The sequence below is a fragment of the Mastacembelus armatus genome, chromosome 14 (genome assembly GCF_900324485.2).
Source record: "Mastacembelus armatus chromosome 14, fMasArm1.2, whole genome shotgun sequence".
NCBI classification, from domain to species: Eukaryota; Metazoa; Chordata; class Actinopteri; order Synbranchiformes; family Mastacembelidae; genus Mastacembelus; species Mastacembelus armatus.
This window is the reverse complement of record NC_046646.1, coordinates 1,095,680-1,121,418: the sequence shown is the minus strand read 5'-3', so window position 1 is coordinate 1,121,418 and position 25,739 is coordinate 1,095,680. Positions and strand designations below refer to the sequence as shown.

Here is a 25,739-nt window from a genome sequence, read left to right as displayed (position 1 = left end):
CATAAGAGCAGCTGACTTAACACAGGCATTTGCGGTGCTGCTGTTACATAATCATGAAGGTCCCAGTGGTCTTATCATTTTTACCTGAGCTGTTTTGTTTTGATACTCAGAAAAACGAAAAGAAAAAAAATGAAAAAGTCGAAACCAACAAAACCAAGTAGTGTAAACTAGTAAAATCGTCCAGTCATTTGAAAAATATCAAATATTTGTACTGGGATAGTGAAGAGGAGGTTCAGTGGGATAAGTCCTTAGGTAGGTCCTTGCACGGCCTCGTCTGCTGGCTGGTCAGCGGCACTGCAGCCCTCTCTATCTCATTTTCTCTCCTCTTCTACTACAAAGGCAACAATAACAACAGCTGCACTTATCACAGACAACACTCAAGAGATGAGTCAAACACGCTACTTTTCCAGGGCGAAGCTGCTGCGCTTGTTTCACTGGCTGATCAGGTGTCAGGCCGTTGTGCAGTGTTATTTTAAGGCGCGTCAACAATAAGGACCATGCTGCTGGAGCAAGGCGTGAAATGAGCGCATTTCATTCAGTTGGGTTTTATATTTAGCTGTGTGAGCGAGGCTGTGAAGAGCAGCGGGACCGCGGAAAAAGGAGACCCTGTTCCCCGTTGTTGTCTGACATTTTGATCCCTTTGAGACCGTTTCGAGCCCCAAAACTTGTCGTTCGTATAACGGTGCGTTATCAGGCTATGTGGTGGTGAGGACGCGGTGTGTGTCAGGGGTAATAGCGCAAAATTTGATATACAGCTCCCGGGTAAAAGGATGATGATGGCCGGTGGTGGCGGAGCAGCCATGGACCATAACGGGATATACTCAAATCCTAACCTCCACAGCCTGCAGCAACCCCATATGGACGCTGATAACCCGGACTCCCGCAAACGACCGCTGGAAACTCCGGAGGAGGAGGCCGGCTGTACCAAGCGCACCAACATTGGAGGTAAGAGGGACATACAAGAACCAGCTTCAACACCGTTTCTTCTCACATGAAGTGAAATCTGTTGTTGTGTAAACCTTTGCATGCACGGCGGGCAGTGTAACAGCTAAACAGTGCCTTCAATAGGACCCCACTGCCTGCGAAGAAACCACATGCAGGGCCGCGCATTAACATGCAGCACCTGTGCACTTGGCACTTTAAAACACTGCCTGTGTTTATGGCTGTTGCTGCACCTACTGCATATCCCAGCGGGGGCCTCCTCAGCTCAGGTCAATATTGCATGAACCTCATCACCCCCCTGCTCCACATCTGGACGTGATGATTTGTGCATACAGGCTTTAATATTACAAAGCAGAAGTAGTGACAGTAACCATAGTTCATCAGTGACGATGTTGTCTCACACAACGTTTCCTTAATGCCAATGAGATAACGGGAGGAGAAACTAGTAGGAAGTGTTTACATCCTGTATATCAGTAGTGAAAACAAACATGCTCCTGGGGGTTGTGGGTACTTGGATACTATAGTTTGGAAGTAGTTTACCACTAAAACAATAGACCTTAGTTTTTTTTAATATGTTAATTCCCCAATAGCCAAGTAGACAGTGTCCTAAAATGAAACTGGACAGTTCAGTGATGATTTGTGAGCACAGTTTCTTGTGTTCACGAGATGGATGAAGGACTTGGTAGACTTGATGTCAGTCATCTGGGAGATAATATTTATTGTGCTATGGTGGCGCTATACCAATGAACTGAATTGAAATGGAACTGGATATCAGTCCCTCTGCTTCAGGGATGAAATTATGCTGGTTTAGAGCTGGACAGGAGTAAAGTGTGCATTTAACATACAAATATTGAGGTGAGCTAAGCAGGAACAGTAACAGTTGAACAACTGCATCACCACTTGCAGCCCAGATTCCTGTCAAACTTCAGTTATTTATAGGTTGTGGGGTAAGCCAAATCTTGACATCTCTTTGGTGTTTTTGTTATACCAGCATTTAGAGAATCTCTACTGTTTGATGGTAAAATCTGAAATGGTAGAAAGGCACTTAAAAAACACAGGTGCTCAGTGGGGAGACCTGGTTATGTCGCTGTTATAAAAATGTATTTTTTACAGAAAGGGGCTTGGCTCCACCTACCCCTGCATGAAACCCACACATTTAAACAAAAGGATAATAACTGATTGGAAAATATAGATACCTCACAGACTCTCAGGCCATAGTGGGCATATTGACAGCATATTGACTACAGCGATACTGCAGCAGAATGTAGAAGACTGATCCTGAATTCTTTCTGTGAAGGAGAAATATGGTGGCCAGTAAGGATCAACAAAAATGTGTATGCACACTTTGTTTGTTAGTCACCAATAAAATGTCAGAGCACAACAGTGAGGGTGACAGCAGATTCAGTATGCCAGCTACTGTACATCTTACTTTAGTTTAGAATTGTTATGGTCTGCACAGCTCATTGGGACCACTTATCCAAGAATTTAATGTTAATTAGATACCCACAGAGAATAGGCAGTTTCTTCACCATATGTCGCTGTTGTCTGCCTTAGTGTCCCAGACACCCTTCCATTCAATGAATGCTGCATTATGTTCTCTTTCTAATAGCATTACTGCATCTTTGCTGCATCTCAATGCATCTCAGAATTGTTATTTCAGCAAGGCACATTAGGACCCTTTTGCCACCAGACAGTACTTTAGAGCAGATTCAGCACCCATATGTCCCCCATTATCACCCCTAAAACCATTCGATATCATAAAAGTCACATGGTGTTCCTGTTCTAGTCTCGTTTTCATCACGATCTCCCCATCCAATATCAAGGTGGTATCTATGACTAGATGCTATGAAATTGTATCTTTATAGATACTAAAAATACAAAATTGACAGAGACAGTTCCAACATTTTACTGCTGTCATTTCTGTAAATGGTTTTGCACACCATTTTAGCAGCCTGACTCCATCTTCTTTAAAGACATCTTTGTCCCAAATAATTAACATTGGGAGCATGTTTAACAATGTGGTGATGGTAGGGAGTACTTGAAAACAGCAATGTCTAACTCTAAAGATGCTTTGTTTTTCAAATGTAAAAATGTAAAAGATGGCTTCTCTTACTTATGTAGAATACCTCATCACTTTTTGAAGGGAGACTGTGAAAATATAATTTGTAAGGATTAATGTCTGCTCCTATCCATTTTTAGAAAATGGGGGAAATGCACACATCGTGCATATTCTGATGAATTATATTCTATACAATATATGTTTTCCATTTTATGACAACAATGTTGAGGTTTAGGAATTAAATAAACTGAATATGTACTAACTGTAAATATGAACTAGTTTTATAGGGACTTAATTTTTAACACACACACTATTAATTTGTAATAGGAATCTGGTTGTGTGTTTGGCCATTATATACTAATCTGAAAATGAATAGATCTGCTCAGTGAATCAATGGCAATACATCCTAATAGACTACGGTAACTCTAGTTTACTAAACATGCTTAACCTGAAGCATTATCTACGCTATATGTGGTAACTTGTGTCAGGTAACAACACTCCAAAATGACTGGAAATGTATTTAAGGAACTGCATTTGAATCTAATTGATACTTCAGTTGTACAAATTAGCTTAGCATTCTCTCAGGAGTGTTAGCACATACAGTAGCTCAACAAAATTAGACCTACAGAGGTCAGATGGAAGTCAATCTACTCGTCATCCTGATAAGTATCTAAAGGGTAGATCTTCAGGGCTAATTTAAACCACAGCCCCACAGGCTGAGCTCAAGAACAGGGACTCCCTGTTCATGTTCACATGAAATGCACATTTACATCATTTACAATGACAAAACAGATGTTTCATAAACATCCTCTCACTCTGTGCTTTATGTAATGTGGTTTAGCATTAACCTTATGATTTACATGAATTTCGTGTAACAGTACAAACTCCCAGCCTGTCTGGCACTATTGCCAGAGAGGCTGATAATCCTCGGCCGTCCCTGTAATCACCAAACCCTTGACTATGGCTGATATTGATCACGTTATTCCTATTGAACTGATCATTAACATGACTGGCAGATACAACAAAGAGAAGCAAGCTTGTGTCTTTGAAAGCTTAGCCCCTCATTATGCATTAAGAGCTGTGGACACTGAATGGGGAAATTACTCCTCTTTTATCAGCATTTCCCTCTCTCTTCAGAATGAACATCTTTCATTCATTTCTCTTTCTAATTACCTGTACTCTGAGCCCATGTCGCTGGCAAGCATGTGCCTTCTGAAAAGGTTGTGTAGCTTAGAGATTAGGTATGATCTCATAATGTTACTAATGGAAAGGTTGGCACAGGAATGTGAGCTGTATTTTTTTTAATTTTTTGGTGGGAAGGACACAGGTGCCCTTGCAGAGTGATGTGACGTGAGTGGACTGTGAATTTGCCAGGTGGCAGTGAAAGAGAGAATGAGAGAGAGCGATAGAAATGAAGACACAGCAAAGCTGAGAGAAAAGGAGACATACATAGACCATGAGAGGGAGTGGAGTCTACAGGGAGCCTGTGTCTATGTACTAGAGCATCTTTCAATGAATGAAGCTGGTAGAATTTTCTGGAAGGCATTCGCTCCAAACCCCAATGGGCCACACTGTTAGGGTTTTATTTGTAGATTAATCAGTAGCCAGGAAAAACAGGAATTCCTTTTTTACAGTTTCCCTGGAAAGACCTATTAAATTAAGCTGGACCCCCCGGATCCACACACAGACACTGCCACACATGCAGATTGCAGTTTTTACACATATTCAGTAACTTAAGATACCTTTCAGTGTAAGATTTATAGGCGTAGTGATTGACTTCATCACCCCCCTCCACCATTCTGCGGCACTGCCATTTGCAATGGTTGATGAGCCCCTCCGCCCTCTCAAACATGGCCGTCTAAGGGATTGGGGTGGGGGAAAGGAGGAAAGGAGGGTGGGTGGCGTAAGGCACGCTGTCTCCGATCACTCCTCCTCCACCTCCCTTATCATCTGCTTATGTTTTCCATATACCTCTTCAGACACTGATGAAGGTCACTCTGAATGATACCCCCTTCACTGCTGAAGCCTGCTCCCTCAGCCACTTCACCTTTGTCACTTTCTACTAAAAAAGTGAGTGAATGGACTGCCATACTTTATAGTGCTGCGTCAAAAGAGGCGGAGTAGGGGAAAAAATTCAATTTTTTGGGACCAGCATCGGGAGGTGGGGACATGACGTGGTCGAGGGAAGAGGCTACCCATTGGCCGAATGAGGTGCCAGTCCTGCGTGCTGCTGCAGACGGACAGGCTACTCGATGAATATGGATGAGAGCAGTGAAAAGGGTGATGCGGCAGGGAAGACCCCCCCCCCCTTCAAACCGATGCAGGCTTGAACAATGCGTGCCGTCTTTCACTGAAAACACTGAGAGCCTGCATTAGCATTTTCTCAGACAATTGAGGCTCTGGCCAGCTGCAGGCATGGCTCGGATGCTGCGGTGAAACCTCTTTTTCTGCACTCACTGATGAATTAGACCTCGGTGAAAAAGGTCGACTGGCCGCATTCCTCAACACTACCATTGCACCTATGCCTAGGCTAATGTTAAGATCCCCTTTAGAGATTGTGCCCCAGCATTGATGGCGATCTGACAGAGGACTTGAGAAGCAGCAGATCTCAGAATGGGTAAGCTTCAAACTCTTTTTGTCTGACTTGTTGAATTTGTCCATCATGGTAGATTACATGCAATTTCATACACCTAAAGCTCATTTGGTAATTTTTGCTAATTTTTGTTCCAATGTCCTTGCTGCCTGTCAGCAGCAGGTTAGTCCATTGAAATGCAGAATGGGTACTTGGAGGGGTAGTGCGAAGGAGCGAGGATGGTCACAAGGCATTTCCTCCTGACCCACCCCCCTTGAGTGACTTAACTAAAGACATTTGGCTCAGCATCCGTGTCTCTCCTCCAAGCCATCCTTTCAGTATTGGAAGCAGGGGTTTGAACTAACACCCCACTGGCTCAGCTTCTCAATATGCCCCACTGCTCCCGTTCCCTGGCGGATTGCAGCAACAGATTGCCATGTTTACTCTACCACATGACGCCATTAAAACCTGTTACTGTGATCTCAGACACTAGGAAAGAATTAATTATTAAGTAATGACAGAAAACGTAGCTGTGAGGGTAACGGAGGGAATCTCAGTGGCTTCCTGCCCTGCTGGGTTTACTTTGGAGCAGAAAGTTACGCAGTGGGTTTGGGCTTATCTATTAACAACAGGTCTTTGGATGTTTGGATCCTGCATTCAGCATCATTCAGATCAAATTCTTTGTGTGCCTACGGTATCAGATAGCTTGAGATAGGAGTGAGGGCTCAAAAGCTTTAAAGCAACCATGTTATTCATACATGATCTTTATTTTTTCATCAAGGTCATTATATTGTTAATGAGTGTGAGAAAAGCAGAAAGCTACTGCAATATAGATTTAAAATCCTAAAATCAGACAATGGCTAGAGATGATTAGAACTGGGTATGTGATGTCTATGTAAAGATTTATGTCTTAAGTCTTATGGTAGGAAATAAAAAAAAATATATATTGACATATGACATATTTACTAGTTTATGATTATAGAGTAAATTTCATGTTTTGATGTAATTGTGCGCATTACATGTTGTGGAATTTGGGATGGTCTTCACAACTCCAGTTAACTAATCTAAATCAAAAGTGAAATGCCATTAAAAACCATGTCATTGTCTGTATATTTGTCACAGCCATTGGTTATCTGTGATGTGCACGAAAACAAGCCTGTGTCTGAATGGAACATGAGGAGCATATTAATGCAATAAAGAAAAGAGCTAACATGTAGGCTGTGAAATTCCTTAATGTCACAGTGCCATATTCATTTACATCTAAATCTAATGAGTGCATTACTGAGGCAACAGGTTGGTCTCAGTGCAAGGCGGTCCACCTTCATCCATCCTTCTTTTCTCCCCGTCATGCTGGTCAAGCCCCACACTCGATACCCGCCACAAAACATAGGATGCAGCAGCATGGTAACAGACCCTATGGCTTTGGCAGCCACAGCTAAAAATCTGCATCGTACTACATACTACAGTGTATTTGAGTTATAATACAAAGATGGACAGTGCCTTTTTACATCTCCGCCCGCTTCAGTGATGTAACCCTTGAGGCAGCTGAAGAGGAGCGAACATGACGTCATTGCATCGAAATCAGCACGCAGAGGAGCTTATTTGTCCATGCTTTGGTGTAGTAAATACACACCTGTACCAAGTGCTTACCATGGCATCAGTATAATATTTGGAATTCTTTGGGGAGTCAAAGCCACTTCGCGTCTATAAAAATAATGTGTTTGATGCCTTGTTGGCAGGTTCTTTGAATATATTTGGGTCTAAGCTCAATATGTGGTTGATTGCTTTTTACTACATTAGTGCACTCAGTGTGATCAGGGTTTTCTTGGACACTTCACACATTTTGGTGCTGATTAATTCTTAATTAGCATAGTCGGAAAAGAACTTTCCTACCTGAAAGGGACATGTTAGAAATATGTTTACCTGCAAATTCCTAGAGTGGCATGCTGTCAATCACTGACTTCTACAAGCCACTGTAAGCCACACAAACCCCTTTCAAAATGGAGGAGATTTAGACCATCTTGGCAGTATACCCTTCGAACAAATCTGTGGGATTGGTTCCCATATGTTCTTCTCACGTCTCTTAATTATGAGGATCAGCCTGTATTGGCATTCATAAACTGCATGGATAATTACTTTGTGTGTTTGCATTTAGTCCTCTCTGTGTAACTTTCTCAGAAAATGCAGGATAAATGTCACATTGAAACTGAACTGATAATTCTCCATTCTTTTAATTCACATGTATAGGAATAATATGTAATGCTAGACTTGACTTTGTATTTAGTCAGAGGTTGCAAAAACTCCTTGAAAACAGTTAAAATTAGACCTGTGCAAGCTGGAAAGGAGGTCATCATTTACTCCACAAGAAATCTGGGACAGGACATAGAACATGTCACCAATCTCCAATAAGATTTGAGTGCAATGAAAATTCAAAAGGCAAAATCTTGTACTGGATTCTTTTCACTAGATATCACATGATTATGTTATTGCATTTCCTCAATATATGCCAAAGCTGTGTATTCCCACTGTGAGGTTTTACATGCTGAGGGTATTTCATGTTGGATACTATTATAGTGTATAAGAGAAGTGTAGAACTACTTTACAAGATGTGACCCTTTCCCACTTTCTCTGTTTCCCCACAGAGGAGGGTGAGTACTTCCTGAAGGTGCTGATCCCCAGCTATGCAGCCGGCTCTATAATTGGCAAGGGCGGCCAGACCATCGTTCAATTGCAGAAAGAGACGGGTGCCACCATTAAGCTCTCCAAATCCAAAGACTTCTACCCAGGTAAGAATATATATATACATATATATATTACAGGGTGCCTTTTCTTTTTATTTAGCTTTATCTTTCTGAAAAAATTGTGCAAGGATGCCACTTTCATTTCCACCAAAACTGAGTGCAAATTCTGTGATGCAGAGGACACTTACCATACATTGAAATCATTAATTGTGCTGGAAAGGTTCACTCAAAAATGGCAACAGGAAGCGATGCTTGTACATCTTGGTATTGGCTATGAAATTGGGGTCAAAGTATTATCATCTTATCCTCTAAACACAAAGCTTGAGTTGTAGAGGAGTAGGATGTTTGTCCTTCATGCCTCAGAGGAGGAGTCAACCTGCTGAAAAATAACAGGTGCTGAGTGTCTCACTGCTTATTAGGTCCAGATGTTTTCTGTGATAACTGATGCAAGCAAATAATCCCGGTGCAGTAGTATAATTTTTACTCTATTTTATAATTAGAACAAATTATTAGCTCTTTACTGGATATAAGAAATTGGTAATGATACTGATGACTTATAAAATGACTAAAAAATATGTTTGTGAAGAATACTATAGATATTTTTAAATTGCAGTGTTCATAGTAAGTTCTCTGATTGCTTTAAAAATGCTGTAGCATAGAAATGACAAGGTTTGTTGTCCAAAACTTAATTTTCCATTCTAATGGTGACAGACTATTGAATCTATTCTTTAGCCTTGATAGTATCAGCTCAAAAAGACATATTATTTTTATGAAGAAACCTATTTTTTTAGTGTAGAAAATAAAATATTACACGAAACAGAAAAAATGCACATTGTGGTTTGAATTTGACCTGTCAGGAGTTACATGTGATATGCTGGACTGATTGACTACTGGGCACTGGTAGAGAGGGGAAAAATGGATGTGCTAGTAGACATTTTTCCTATACTTTTTATTCCACCATGAATTTGTTGATGAAGGATGTGAATTCATAGGGCATTGCTCAAAATCCTCCACACATGCCAGCCATGTTTGAGTGAGGGGATTATTGCAACTTCATTGCCATAGGAACAAATGACAGGAGTGATATGTATCTTTATTTCTCTCTTTGGATTGTGGATGCGTTCATAGGCCACCACCTGCTCTGCCCATCCCCCTACTCATTATCGTGATGAGTGAGAAGAGGAGTTCAGGGAAAGGGTGCTGGCAAGGATTTGATTGGTTGGTTGTACTGGCCCACACAAGTAAAATGAAACGACTGCTACTGTATACTGCACAATAGCTGAGAGTGCCACTTTCTGACAAGTCAGTGGAGGCTAAAGCTTTAAAAAATTCTGTTTGTTCAACTTCGTGGAGTTCGTAAAAGCAACATAGAGGAAGTAATAAAAAAATCTTTTCTTAATTTTGAAGTTATGCAATTCAGCATGTCAAGCTTATCAGCATCAGTGTTTCATTCTGTGTTGAATCAGGGCTGATTTGGCTAATATACTAATACCATTAAACACAGTTCACACCCTCATCTCTTATCCTGCGGCAGCCTGAGCACACTTTGATTACTGCACAATCACACACTAGAGAAATCAAGGGACAACAACTGATGCAGCCATTTTCTCCTTCAATCCTGTCTTTGATGGTTCAGTCTAAGACACCCACCCACCTCACATCACCCATCCATCAGTAAGACATGAAACCATGAATCCTGAGGTCTTGATAGGAATTGTACAACTAGGCCTGGCTGTGAACAACTGAGATGGATGAGTGGAGACAGTGAAGGGCGTGGATGATGCATGGTTGTATGTGAGCAAGGGGACGGGGGGCAGGCCCAGAAATAGCCTGTTTCAATCTCTCTATGTGGACATGACCCCTCTCCCAGCTGTACTCAAGCTGCTCTAACACACGCCAAGTTTCCTCTTTCCTCCTCCCCACTCACTGTTTCTCTCAGATTTGGTTCCTCGTAGTTAAGAGACTTTAGGCCAGATAGGATTACATTATACTTCTCTTAAATATTTTTTTGCATGCTTGCCTTCAAACACATGGGTGTTGAGTTTTTTGTTTTTATTATTTGGTTTGAACACATCTGATCTCTTGCATGCCTAAATTCCTTGAGCCCCCATAAATGCAGCACACTGCATTCAGCACATACACACACCTACTCACACCTACTTACACAAATCTGTGCGTTTAAGCTGCTGCAAAGAGTCGTGGGAGTTCACAATTTGAACATAAACATAGAAACAAAACTTCAATCCCTTTGCTTTGTGCAGCTGGCCTCCAGCCAAGTACATGTATTGAGTTACTTTGGACAGCACGAACAGATGAGGGTGTTGTGATGTCATAGAAACAGTGGGAGTATGTTTTCCATTATCCAAGCTTTGAATAATCAGTCACAGTATGTGAACTCATGCTGGAAAACTCTACTATCCTGTAGAGTATAAGTTGAAGTACAGCATTTCCTTCAAAAAAGAAGCAGACAAAGACACACCAGATTTTTTCAACAATTTGTCCAGGACAGCATCATTTTGTCAAGGATGACGTCTTACGTGGGGATTTCAAACTTCCAGTTCACGTCTATGTCTCTGCTGCAGTAGTATTCTAAAATACACTCAGTGGGCAGTTTATTAAGCAGGAAGATGTAGTACATGCAGCTGTTGAAGTGTATTGTGCTATACTGACAGGTGTTTCTATTTTGTCCACCCCATTTATATCAATGCGGGTAAACTAAAAAAAACAGAGACCAGTCTCTGAATAATGCAGTACAGTTCAAGAGCCACACAGGGTAAAATCTTCTAAAATGATAATTTAGTTGAATCAGCAGAGTTTAGTCGTCAGGTGGAGAACTACTCAGTTAGTGACAACAGCTGAATAATCTCTTCATTGGCTCTAGAGGGTACTTTTCAAGTCTGACAATAAAAAACATGTGTAGCATTTAAGTGAGCTTGATCAAACAGTGAGGACAAAAAGTCAGAATGCTTTGGCCTGTGAATTAACCAGTCTGTTTTAAATTGAGTTGAAAGTCCCACAGGTTTATGGAAGTGCAGCACAAGATTTCTGATTTAAATAAGATATCCCCAGTACTAGCTTTCTTAATTATTTACTCTGGCAATCTACATTAAATTGTTACATAGCTATACGTTACATAGTGATTTAATTCCCTTACATTCCAACTGTATTTCAGGTCCAGGAATCACAGAGGTTAAGACAACAAATGGATGAGAATAGGCTGGGACCATGCTTTTCCATTAAAAGCATCATTTCCAGAGACAACTGAGGAGCAAGGGAGGCCATGTACCAGGGTCCTATTGCTAGTCTATCTGTCTATCTATCTGTCTATCTGTCCATCCATCCATCCATCACACATATATGAGAGAATGACTGAGCTATACAGACCAACAAACAGGTGATGGCTAACCAACCAGATATAGTAGTGGTGGACAAACAACAGAAGAAAGCTGTAGTGGTAGGTGTAGCAATCCCAAGTGATAGCAACATCAGAAAGAAGGAACATGAGAAGCTTGAGAAATACCAAGGGCTGAAAGAAGAGCTAGAAAAGATGTGGAAGGTGAAGGCAGTACTCCCCGTGGTAATCGGCACCCTTGGGGCTGTGACCCCCAAAACTGGGAGAGTGGCTCCAACAGATAACAGGAACAACATCAGAGCTCTCAGTTCAGAAGAGCACAGTGCTAAGATTGAGGAAAGACACACACACACACGTGTGTGTAGGGATGAGAAGAGAATTTTTCATATATAAATATATATACACATACAGTGGTGTGAAAAAGTGTTGGCCCCCTTCCTGATTTCTTATTTTTTTGCATGTTTGTCACACTTTAATGTTTCAGATCAAACAAATTTAAATATTAGTCAAAGATAATACAAGTAAACACATCATGCAGTTTTTAAATGAAGGTTTTTGTTATTAAGGGAAAACAAAATCCAAAACTACAAGGCCCTGTGTGAAAAAGTGTTTGTCCCCTAAACTTAATAACTGGTTGGGCCACCCTTAGCAGCACCAACTGAATTGTTGTAATTCAGCCACATTGGAGGGTTTTCGAGCATGAACCGCCTTTTTAAGGTCATGCCACAGCATCTCAATCAGATTCAGGTCAGGACTTTGACTAGGCCACTCCAAAGTCTTCATTTTGTTTTTCTTCAGTCATTCAGAGGTGGACTTGCTGGTGTGTTTTGGATCATTGTCCTGCTGCAGAACCCAAGTTCGCTTCAGCTTGTGGTCACGAACAGATGGCCGGACATTCTCCTTCAGGATTTTTTGGTTTTGGAATTCATGGTTCCATTTATCACAGCAAGTCTTCCAGGTCCCGAAGCAGCAAAACAGCCCCAGACCATCACACTACCACCACCACATTTTACTGTTGGTATGATAATAATGGGGCACACACCTTCCAAAAAGTTAAACTTTTGTCTTGTCAGTCCAGAGAGTATTTTCCCAAAAGTCTTGGGGATGATCAAGATGTTTTCTGGCAAAACTGAGATGAGCCTTTATGTTCTTTTTGCTCAGCAGCGGTTTTCGTCTTGGAACTCTGCCATGCACACTATTTCTTATGGTGGAGTCATGACTTGAGCCTTAACTGAGGCAAGTGAGACCTGCAGTTCTTTGGATGTTGGTGTGGGGTCTTTTGTGACCTCTTGGATGAATTGTTGCTGCGCTCTTGGGGTAATTTTGGTCAGCCGGCCACTCCTGGGAAGGTTCTCCACTGTTCCATGTTTTCGCCATTTGTAGATAATGGCTCTCACTGTGGTTCGCTGCAGTCCCAAAGCTTTAGAAATGGCTTTATAACCTTTTCCAGGCTGATAGATCTCAGTTACTTTCTTTGTCATTTGTTTTTGAATTTCTTTGGATCTCGGCATGATGTCTACACTTTTTCACACAGGGCCATGCAGTTTGGGATTTTGTTTTCCCTTAATAATAAAAACCTTCATTTAAAAACTGCATGATGTGTTTACTTGTGTTATCTTTGACTATATATATATATATATATATATGTATATGAAAAATTCTCTTTTCATTCTTTTTCTTTTCGATTCTCTTTTAAATGGCAATATATATAGATATAGATATATATAAATGTAGTATTTATTTACCTTTCAGAAGAAGGTAAAGCTTTTAATTTTATAGAATGCCCCTGGAGCCAACATACCACAATACCCACAATTGATTTAGGCTACCTTTCATCTGTTTTGTGTAGCTTCTTCATACAAATTCTTGTACAAAGTCTTGAGATACAAGCCATAAAAACTGCAAGTTTCTGTCTATCATTAAATGGATTGGATTTGCATTTCTGATATATTTCAATAAACATTTCTTGTGGTGGTTAGCTATTTGTTAAAGGAAAAGTATGGCGTTATTTTGTGGTTTTTATCTTATTCAATCTTATTCCTGTGTGCCACAGCACTCCATTGTTGTTTAAAAAATATTAACGTCACATCAGTGAACCACACAGTTGTACTGGGTGCCGTGTTAGTTCATTACTATGAACATGGGCACTCTAATTTATTTTGAGTCAGTCCCACATCCTGCTGCTGTAAATACTGACTAGAGCACCAGTTGTGTATTAATCTAACACTGAAAAACATTACTAACAAATGCAATATTTACCCCTGGTTGAGTAATGTTTACTAAAAACTATAACAACCAGATGTTTTGGGAAATTACAGAACCGTTTGTTCTGTAAAATGTATTTATGAATATTTTAAAAAAAGATGTATTTCTTCAGTAGGAACCATTGGGCTTAGTACAGTGGGCCACAGACTGGCAAAGCACTAGCATATTAAGCAATGAATTAATGCATTGTTAGTGTTGGTCCTTTTGTGTAATTTGTTGCCAAAAGTAAAATATAGACCTCGCTAACCTTTAAAAAAGGCTGTCATGTAAAATCTCTGGTTTATTTTAATGTGACACAGACATCAGATCATTAATGGATCATATATTACTAAATTATGCTATATAGTACTCCAAATGGTCCCTCAGTCTCATTTTCTGCCTTCATTTACATTTTACTCTTAAGCGATATTACTGTTTTACAGCATATTATAACCAGGTTCAAGAAGCAAATGAGTCTGTCATTTAATGTTTGTTTCTCTGCACTAAATGCCAGGAAAAGATTATTCTGACTGGTGTGTTTACTGTCTCCTTTTTAAAAACATTTTTTCTTATATGGCAATAGTGATTGTTTGGGAACAGGGTGTGGTGTAATGTAACAATCTTCCAAGAGACTGTTTCTGATTTACTAGATATAAATGGCATGTTATAAAAGATCCTCACATTTAACATCAGTGCATACATTTTGAAAAAGCATTTCACATAGGAACAACTGACATGGAACTCTTTGAAATTCAATTAAACATTTCAGTTTGATTTGTAGTGGGAACATTTAAAAATTTGCTAATGTAATGACAATAATTATGGGTGGTATTTTATCTGTTGCATGCTAAGAGTCTAAATAAATCAGACAAAGAGTTTGAACAGAGGCAGCGTCCCATCACAGAAAAGCAAGCAGCAAGACAGAAGTGTTGAAACTTTCTAACTTCAAGATCAAGAGTCCAGAGTGTCACTAGTGTCATGGGGAAAGCAGAAGGCTAAGACAACACACATTTCTCTCCCCTCCTGCCACGGGAAGACAAGCTAACTGTTACTACATCTCAAAAATGATAGCTTTTATTATAAAATTCATTACCCTCAACGTGCAGCAGAAGGAAAAATCAGAAGGTAAGCAATTCAGGAAGTAAAAAGGATGACAAATAAAATGTAGTATTGAGATAGTTTCATTTCCTCTTTATGGTGTTTCCTCAGTGACAAAAGCTGTGGTTACACATCATGGTCTCTGACTTTTTCACTCTTTAAAGGCTAGTCACAGAGTTACAAGGTTACAGTACAAAGCAAAATGGACGGACCTCCTCATTTAGTGAGGAGCGTTATAAGCAGTTACTAGGCACACTGAAGAAGGGAAACTATCTTGCTAGTTGCTGTTTTTTTATTGGAGTGCTGTCCTGTTTTGTTTGAGTGTTTTGGAGGAACCTAGCACCCAATAATGTAATTTGGGTTGAGTGTGTTTTTTTTTTTCAAAGGTGAGGAGAAAGCAATGATTGCTCAGGGAAATATGTCTTCTAAGGACATGTTGCATCACTCTACATGGTCTAGTCTATAATTTGCTGCATAGTGCAAGCAAAGAGGTAGCATAATAAATGGTATGTAATAAAAGTTTACCCAGATGTTGGATGGAACGTTCTCATTTTAGATTTCACATTTGTTGTTTGTGTCCTGGCTGTACATGCAAGAGCATTTCATACACAATAATTCATATCCTTTGATAATTTCCATATTCACCATATATAACATTAATATCAAAGATGGGTAATACAAGCGGAACCAGAAAAAGCACTAGTTTAGCTATCTTGATTTCTTTTCAAACAACTAGATTCTGGACATTTCTGAGAAGGTAACTGTAGACGTGATTAAAATAATAAATTGTATTATCATTTCGAAATGTGAGTGACATATGATGAATGCATGTGGTCACATAAAAATCCAAAACAGATAAGTCCCTGTACTCACAGGCGTCAGTCCATAACTTTGTCACTTCAGGAATGACAGGCAAGTGCAGAACAGCAACACCAAAAGGTGCCAACTGTGCTTCTGTGTCACGTAAGCTCTAATTTATAACCTGTTTATTTTGCCTTTCTGCAGATTTGTATTTTGATTTATTTTGGGCACACAAGCTGAAATAGAGTAAAATATACATGGCCTGTACATCCAATAGTTTTATTTGAAGATCTTTTCTGACATTAGTACTGTGTTACTTGTTAGTTTGTTAGTTAGTTTTCTACTGCTTTTCTTGATATGCATTAAATGGATCTACGGAATAAATCAATATTAGAGTTGCCTATGACATATTGCCAGTCTGGTCTGAGTGATTAATTTCAAAATTCATTTTAGCAATTTATGAGTGCTGATAAATGAGCAGAGGACAGATGCAGATGTTTGTTTAATTTGAGATTCAGCTGAATTAGGTGTGGAAATGCCAGTGACGCTCAGACAAAAGATTAACTAATCAGCTGGCCTTTTCCATTTACAAATTTTAACTCGATCATTGGAAAACACGTGACACTTTCCTCTCACTAAATTATCCGAAACATATTAACTTCAGCCAAAGAACAATGAGAGAGAAAGGCAGGACGATGGATACAAAAGGGAGAGTGTTTCAAAAATCTTGCAAGCAAGTATAAAGGACTCACTGTTGCATCACCTGTTTCCATGGCTCAACCCTTTTACCATGGCAACGGAATGCTGGTTGGGTTGTCAAATGTGGGTGTAGAAAGAAGCCTAAAGGAGGAGTAAATGAGTGTTTAGGCCATTAGTGCTACAAGGCAAAGACAGGCTCAGCATTACAGCACGGAAAGAGTTACATCATTGAAGAAGAATCCTCCTGCTGTGGTTTGCTAAGCAGGCATGGTTCTTTCTTTAAGCTGTTTTTCTGTTGCTTCTGTTGGCTGTGTAAATGGAAGAGGCGAGGAATAGTTTAGTAATCGGGTCCCTTCGTAAAACATCAGGAACATTTTTCATTGCCATTATAAATGTAGTTACGGTTCTAGCCCCTATCAAATCAAAGTCAGAGTACATTAATGTAACCAGTCACTTGTGTTTGTCCTCTACTTCCCCTCTCATGGCAGGAACAACAGAACGCGTTTGTCTTATTCAGGGTACAGTCGAAGCCCTCAATGGAGTCCACAACTTCATCGCAGAAAAAGTCCGTGAGATGCCCCAGAGTGCCCAGAAACCTGAACCAGTCAGCATACTGCAGCCACAGACCACTGTCAACCCTGACCGTGTCAAACAGGTGAGATACTGTACAACTGATAGATTGTAAGGGCGTGTGGTCACTATGTGGTAGGAACAGTTCATTTCCAGGACATCTTGTTTATTAGTCGACAGTCCTACTTGTTCTCTGGACCATGACCCAGAGACTGGTAGGGTCAGGAAAATGTGAGGGTGTGTGGTTATTTTTACCTCTTTCGTAGCTAGACAGAGTAGCAGCTGCAGCCTAAACCCATGGGATTACCAAATTGCTAAATGGGGACTGGTACAGTACTCTGACTCAGTGAGAGATATCCCTCTATCTATTGAACATTTATGCTAATAAATCTGTCTTTGATTTCCTTTTGCTGCTACTTCAACCTTTTTATTTTTCTACAGGCAAAATTGATCGTGCCCAATAGCACAGCTGGACTGATCATTGGCAAGGGTGGAGCGACAGTAAAAGCAGTGATGGAGCAGTCAGGGGCATGGGTACAGCTCTCCCAAAAGCCAGAGGGCATCAACTTGCAGGAGCGAGTAGTAACCATCAGTGGAGAGCCTGAACAGAACCGCAAGGCTGTGGAAATCATAGTGCAGAAAATCCAGGAGGACCCTCAGAGCAGCAGCTGCCTCAACATCAGTTATTCCAACGTCTCGGGGCCAGTGGCCAACTCCAATCCTACCGGGTCCCCCTACGCTAATACGGCTGAGGTGCTGCCTAATGCAGCTGCAGCAGCTGCCACTGCCTCCAGCCTTCTGGGTCAGGCCGGCTTGACAGGAATGGGAGCCTTTCCTGCTGGCATGTCCAGTTTTTCTGGCAATGATCTACTGGCTATCACCTCAGCCCTCAACACACTGGCCAGCTATGGCTACAACACTAACACCCTTGGCCTGGGCCTCAATCCTGCAGCTGCTTCTGGAGTCCTTGCTGCAGTAGCAGCTAGTGCTAACCCAGCAGCGGCTGCTGCAGCCAACCTGCTGGCCTCCTATGCTAGCGATGCCTCCAGCAGTGCGGGCCACCCTGCTACAGGCCTCGGTGGGTTCTCCCTGGGTTCTCTAGCAGCTGCTACGGGGGCTTCCAATGGTTATCTAAATGCTTCATCCCCACTGATGGCCTCCTCCCTATTGGCAACAGAGAAGCTGGCTGATGGGGCCAAAGACGTGGTTGAGATTGCTGTTCCTGAGAATCTGGTTGGGGCCATTTTGGGGAAAGGAGGGAAAACGCTGGTAGAGTACCAGGAGCTAACAGGAGCCCGCATCCAGATCTCCAAAAAGGGGGAGTTCATTCCTGGTACTCGGAACCGTAAAGTTACCATAACAGGGTCGCCAGCCGCTACGCAAGCAGCACAGTATCTGATCAGCCAGCGGATCACTTACGAGCAGGGCGTGCGCGCTACCAACCCACAAAAGGTGGGCTAAAAGGAAAAAGAAGAGGAAAGAAGGAAAGGATGAAGACAGAGATAGAAGGGAATTGAAAGGGGCATGATGAATAGAAAAAAGAAACGTCCAAATATCTGTTTAATATTTCAGTATCAAATGAGAGAATAACAAAGGAGGAGGTGGGGGAGACAACCAAGATAAGTGTGTGTGATATGTGAATGTGTTTTTAGGACTAATGTCCTGACGTTTTTTAAAAGTTTGTGTTGAGTCCTTTTGACGATGGTGATCAGAGTAAGCTGAACTGGTCCACTGCCAAGCTGCAGATTCAAGGGTGAGGCCACAGGGTTTCACCCTCCTCCAAAACCTCATAGCTCTTTTAGTTTCCTATTTTGTGTTTGATTTTATTAGTTTTAATTGCAGTTGCAAACCTCAGCTCCCGGTGAGTTGAGCATGTTCAGATGAAGTTTCAGCCAGCCATAGAGCTATTTTACAAACCTCTTGGTTTGTATACAATGCAGAAAGCATTGTTAACAGGGGATTGGTTTTTATGACAAGCACCTGAGGTCATCTCATATTATGGGGAAGCAATCTGAGTATAATTTCTTTAAACAAATCATATCTATTTTGACATATGTTAAATTCTGGCTCATATCATAATTGAAGTTTCTAAATTTGGGTAGTTTTTATTTTCATCCATTATTTATTGACATGTTCTCATTCAAACACAAATAGATTATTTAAACCTGTGAATGCAGGTTGATCTGAATGTAAAAACAATATTAGCCTATTGCTATTTTTTATTTACAGGGATCAAATATTGTGTTGCAGTGAAAGAAATGTATAATTCAAACCCAGTCTGAACTTCACTATTGCTGTCTGCAAGTATAGTTCAGGGGTTAAATAATCAATGTGAGAGGATAGAGGAGACACACAGGAATGTATAAAAATATTTTACATGAACACACATAGATGATGCTCCCACAAACGCACAAACACTGAAACATGTTTGCACATTCAGTCACAGTTACAAACAGAAATATGTTTTTGTTTAACCCTTTCTTGGTGCTATAGGTTTAGGTTTATATCTTTACCATGAAATCAGAATCTCTCTGGCGACTAATCTCTTTATTTGATTTAAAAATGCTGATGTGTCCAGCCATTAGTAGCCCAATGGATCTGACCCAACCTTTCACAGTGAAAAAGGATTGATTTCAGCATTTCATGATGAAAAGTAATTTAGTCTTAATATGTCCATCTTCATTCCCAGTGCAATTTCTTTTTTTCCAAAAAATGGCCATAAAATAGATTTTTAACTGACAATATTTTTGCCTTAGTCATACATTTGTAACTTTCAAGGATTTAATTTAAGCTCAGACTACCTTGAAGCAGTGTCTAACCAGTTCAGTTCACAAAGAGAATAAAGCACTACAAAAGCATTTTGATGAGAAAAGCAGTATGAACCATTATCTGTGAACAAAGAAACTTTTGCCTTTATATTAAGGGTACCAAATAGTCAAGAGACATACACTAATGAAAGGGCGGTAAACTGACACTTGAAAAAAAGGTTTGGACTCACTTTTCTGTGATCCATCCTTTCCAATTTGCATCAAGTCAAAAAAAATATCTGCAGTTCATTCAGGCAGCCTGTTATTGTTCCCAAAACACGTTAACGCTCACTAACTTTGGGTGAAGCACGTAATAAAACATAACAAAATGTTTTGGCATTATTGTCTTTTATGGGCAATTGTTTGTCTAATGCAGGGAGGCTAATTGTCTAGAAGCACTCGAAGATTATCTTGGCTTCCTTCTGTGCTGCTATCCATGGTGTTCATCCTGAGTACACTGGGTCTCTAAAGACTGCACTGTGAGACATTAAGAACACAATGTAAAGTGAGTCTGTCCCTGCTTGGGATGTGAGTATATTTTAATGTGCACATCTATGTCTCATACACAAGACCTACCAATACTGACAGAAGGGATAATTCTACAAGAGCATTTATACTCCAGCGTCTTTGATGTTTCTGTTTACTAGTACCAATGCACTGCACTTAAATTAGTGGACATTTTCTAATCAGCAAATCACAAATTATTCTCACTGCATTATACTATGTTGTATTCTCCAGTCCTATTATGTCTACTTCCCCACACTGAAGACATCTTTCAGTTGTTCCCATCAACCCAAGCTCTATGATCAGCTTCCTGAATACACGGCTGTGAGGGTTGGTGCTGTGTAGCATCCAAGAAAATCAGAAACCACCATCCTTTGGAAAACTTAGCAGATATCCTTTTCTCTTTACATTTTCATAATTCCTGTTTGAAGGTTAAAACAATTATTTGTGTCTGAACATCATGCATGGCAATTGTAACACTGAGTCTTTCTTCCTAAGTTAAATCTTTCTTTTCACTACGTGTCTGGAAGGCGTCACAGTCATCCATAACTATAATCTGGCCACTAGCAAAGTCATAGCATAAGAACCTTTTACTGCCCAAGATTTTAGCATATAATAAGATACAAGCACAAAACAAGGGGATGTTTTATCAATGCAACTGGACTGCTTGCCTGTGGAGAGCTCTCCTTCAAAGCTCTCTGATCAATAACATTGTGCCAAATACTAGTTCTCTCTGCCCCTCATTAACTTTCCTCTTTCTCTCAACATTTTATTGCCCTGCATGTTACTGCTTCTCACCATTCTGAAAATCCCTCCTGTGTCCTAATCCCTGTCTGTGCTTCTTCCTACACTGTGCTCTCCCCCTCTTTCTCCTTTCTCCTGTCTTGTCTTCTCATGGGTGGTGTATTGGGTGTGCTGGTGATGGGAGTCATGCACTATAGGTCAAAAGGGTATGAAAATGTTTTCATAGGCTGTAGTGTTCGCAAGGGTAAAAATGCGCAGAAAACACCTGCCACCAAAACTGTGACACCCACAAGACCAACCAGCAACGTTAGCTTAAAGTATCAAACTCCCTCTATAAGAAAAACAAGTAGGATTTAGAAGGGTTTAGACCTTTAACTGTGGTCTTAAAGGGAAGAGAAAGTGTTGTTTTTACTGAAAGAAGGCAAGTCTTGGTTGAATTAATATTATTATGTTGGCTGAATAAACTGAGCTCAAATTCCAGCCTCTAAACAAAGCATAGTAAGGACAGAATGCATAAGATAGTGACAACAAGGTGGGAACCTGTTTGTGACCTCAAGCCGAAACAATGACATCCTTTATGCATATCCTCTTATCTGAAAATGACTAGAATTCATTTCTGTGGAATACAATATGTCATGTCATATGATCTATATGTACTTTATTGTAGCTATTCTAGTTTGTAGTCCAAATGCAGTCCAGCGTTGTCGATAAAATGTGAACTATGTTATATTTGTGTGGATGATGAGAGTGCCAACTAAGCCTGATTAAGATTAGCTTCGCGATTTGTTTGTGCATTATGATGACTCATCATCGACCGGTGGTGTCCATATTTCTGTCATTGATGATTTAGTTTGACAGTAAGAAAATGTAAAGAATATTGGAAGCAATATAGTAGCATGTTGTCCTGTTTTGTGTTTTATGTCTGTTGTATGAACCTTTGAAATTACTAAGATTTTGAATGAATAGGTTTACATGTACTTTTTGTAAGTTATGAAAATGCTGCTATTTGATAAGTAAACTATACAAAATATTTTAGTTGAAAAGATGTCTGGTCTGTTGATTAGAGACATGCTCTAAAAAGCTGGAGCATAAAACGAGGTGTATAGAATACTATACAGTATTGGTAAGATAGTAAAAGTAATAATAGACTCCATAGTATACAACCTGTGCCAAACTAGACCTCCGCAGCTTCTGAAATTGTAGATGTGCGATCAAATGTTAGATATCAATAACTTGTTTAGAAGTGCTGATCAAGTGCCAATCAAACACTGTCTTTTAAGTTAAGAAAAGATAATCAAATACATTAGTTAAGAAAACAAAGGACAAAGAACTTTTGTGCATTGTTTTATCCCATAGGTACATAGAGTAAGAGTTAAAGATTGTGATTTTTATGGATCCATGTTGTTTTACACTCCATGCATCCCTTGTGTGTTTGTTTGACCTGTGGCTTACGTACTGCTGTTTTCTCACAAATGTCTCTATAGGCCAGCATGGACTAAGCATAACATGTTATAAGCATTCATGACATAGCCATTAACAATCAAAAATGTGTTTGTGGAGTTAGGTGTTATCTTTTTGCACGTCTTCTATTGCATGGTATCAAAATAAATTATGGAGGAAAAAAATTACAAAAATTTGCGAGGTGTCTCGCAGCATTCAAAGACATAACACTGCATGCAGTCAAATGTAAAGCACTTAAGTTTACTCGCCTCATGTTAAAAAAAAAGTTGTTTTTTTGTTGTGAGTTGGGAGGGAGCTCCATTATTGTCATGTTGGCCCCAAAAAAAGACACACACACACACACACACACACACACACACACACACACACACACATATACGTCATAGATTAAATTCAAGTTCATCTCTCGAGACATCATCAGACACAATATATTCATTTTTAGGTACAGTGAGGAGTATTAAAAATGTGAAACAAGCAAACGTGAAAATGTTATTCAGTGCATTGGCTCCTTGTGTTTTAGTTGTTTTCCTAGGATTTCAGGCACGCATTCTTTACAGGTTGAACCTCATATAACCTGTCCCATAATATTTTTTAATTTTTTTATGTCACAGCTTGAAAGCCCAGATCTAATCTATGAATGTACCCATTTACTCTTTTTTTTATATTTTTGTCGAATGTTATCAGTCTTTAATGTAAATTCAGGGCAGGAATGTCAAATACATGTAGAGTTAATATCTATGTCAATAACAGAGTTCAGCTATAGTCAGGTAGGCCTCACATGGCCATAGTCATGAACCAGATATGTTTTAACACAACCGATTCGCTGTCAACATTATCTTGTTTGTTTGGTGTTGCATAAATGCACTTTACTGATCAGTGGGTCATACTGGGTGTGAAAGGAAGCAAACCATGTTGGCTTTCAACAGTTGATCTTGTTTTATTGTTTTTATTGCCATTCTTTGCTGTTGTTCTGGTGTTACTTTATTTTATTTATTACCTGGTCCTGTTGGGTCTCATGAATGATGGAAAGGGCTGGAGTCTCAGATGAAATAGAAAAGTAGCACCTGTTTTCCCACTCAAAGGCTTTTCCTTCACATTCCCTTCAGCAGAGATTTGTGCTTTGTTTTTAACAAACATATGGAACCAGGTGGGATTTGTACACTTTTTGTCCTTTTTCCAGCCTCTTTTGCTTTACCTTACAAATTAAACAAATGCTTTTATTTCTCTGGAAAACTGGGATTTGGACACTGGGGTGAAGGTACTGAGGGATTCAAGCTTGAGGTCTGGCTGATTAAACAGTCAGATCGGACAGACATAATCGGCACCAGCAAAATGAAGATTGCCTCTGCCACCTCAACATTATGAAAATCTCAGAGGAAGCATATTAGACTTTGAAAGGCCTAGTTACATGAATGATGTTTCCCGTCACATTGTTTTATGTTACAAACCCCTGTTGCTGCATTTACTGCTTCACATTTGAATACCAAACAAACTACGGTATCATTCCAAAAGTTGCCATGTTTGTTTTTAGTTTCACTCCAAATGTATTGTGGAAAATGTATTGTGGACATTCATCTGCCCCAATGGAGCCCTTTCACAGAAAAGCTAGGACTGGTTTTAATTGCAACAAACTGGCTAAGGCTGCTTGCTCCTCTCTTAACACCTCTTCTACCTGAGTCTCACTCTCTCAGCCTACACAATATCACGATTTGTGTTTCATTGCACTCAGCATTTGCTACTGTGTCCACCCTTTAAACAGATCAGGGTTTTTCTGAGCCCTTTCATCTGAGAAAATACAGAATTCTTACCAGACATGAGGCCATTTTTGTTTTTTGACCCTCTGAACCTCTCATGAACTTATTTAACCTTCTCCATCCCCAAGAACTCATGTGTGTGTTGGATTTTACACCACTTTTACTGTTAAACTCTGTGAGACTGTTCTTTTGTTTTGTGTTTATCTGGACAATTCTGCAGGGTTGAACGCTTGCTTAAGTGATAACTGGAGAAAGCATGCCAGTACCTTGCAAACATTTTCATGTCATTGTGAATTTTCTTTTGGGGTTTGGTTTTACTTTGTTTAACCTCTGTTCTTTCCATTTCAGAAAAAATGGACTGACAGCATAAGATCATGTATTCCAACCTAGACAAAGTGATGTTTTGTTGATTGGGTATATTTCTCTTTGATATTAATGACAGTGATTCTGTCTTTCATTCGTGACAAGGAGAATCTGTGAAAGTTCACAGGGCTTTCTAGGACAGCATTTATATGTCTTTTAAAATAAAAAAGTCATCTGAATATGTTCAGAAATGAGAGGAAATGCCTTCATGTGCCATTTTAGAAAAAGTGTGAAAGCTTTTTATGGCAAATACTTGTCAGCAAGAGTGCCAAATAGTTCCATACTGAGCCAAAAGGCAGCCAGCCTACATAGTTAAATGTTAGCTCACAGGAACAGTTACATCCCATTTCCACTCCCCTTGAAAAACATCACCCTAATTGTACAACATTTGAACTCATATACCATTATTGTTATGCTGCCAGTCTGTTTTCTGCTTTTGTCAGAGAAACATCTCAGAAGCAGTATATTTTCTAAATGATACACTGTTGGTAAAAAGACAACAGCTACTATGGTGAGGGAATGAGAGGATTTTAAAAGTGTCATTGTTTTTATTAGTTAATTTGAACATTATTCATTAATAAATTTAACAGTAATGACTATTTAATGTAACTGTAGTACTGTGTTTGTAAAAGAAATTCAGTGAGTTGTGTTTTATGACTCGTGGACTACCAGTGAAGTCAGCATTTCAGTGTTAATAATTGAATTGTTTTTTAAAGATTATTTTTGCGACAGCAACAAAGAGTCATTATAAATGTTCATTTTAACATCACTTGTCTTCTGTTTCTTTTATTCCTCACCTTGTACTTCTTCTCTCTTACTTGAATTAAAGGTCAAGCATTATAAAATAAAATTGATAAAAGATTAAATTTAAGATAAAACTGCAATACACGTTCTACAAATAGATTGATGTCTGGAGTGCTGAATCTGAGCACATATTATATTCCAACAATTGCTATGTTTACATGGACACAATGCTCAGATAGTGAGGAATCGAGTTGAGATCCAACAATTATGTGTGAAAAGCAGCA

The 25,739-nt window shown here is 39.7% G+C and overlaps 1 protein-coding gene across 2 annotated transcripts; it reads left to right on the top strand.

The window, feature by feature from the left end:
* The first annotated feature begins 320 nt into the window (after positions 1–320).
* On the top strand, positions 321–25,480 carry nova1 (NOVA alternative splicing regulator 1). Of its 2 annotated transcripts, none has more exons than XM_026329001.1 (4): positions 321–945; positions 8,216–8,359; positions 16,997–17,163; positions 17,520–25,480. In XM_026329001.1, exons 1-4 carry the CDS (start codon positions 771–773, stop codon positions 18,537–18,539), a joined length of 1,506 nt encoding a protein of 501 aa, XP_026184786.1. In that variant the 5' UTR covers positions 321–770; the 3' UTR covers positions 18,540–25,480. The 2 variants fall into 2 exon arrangements, with proteins under 2 accessions (XP_026184786.1, XP_026184787.1); XM_026329002.1 differs by lacking the exon at positions 321–945 and adding an exon at positions 5,483–5,618.
* The last annotated feature ends 259 nt before the right edge of the window (positions 25,481–25,739 follow it).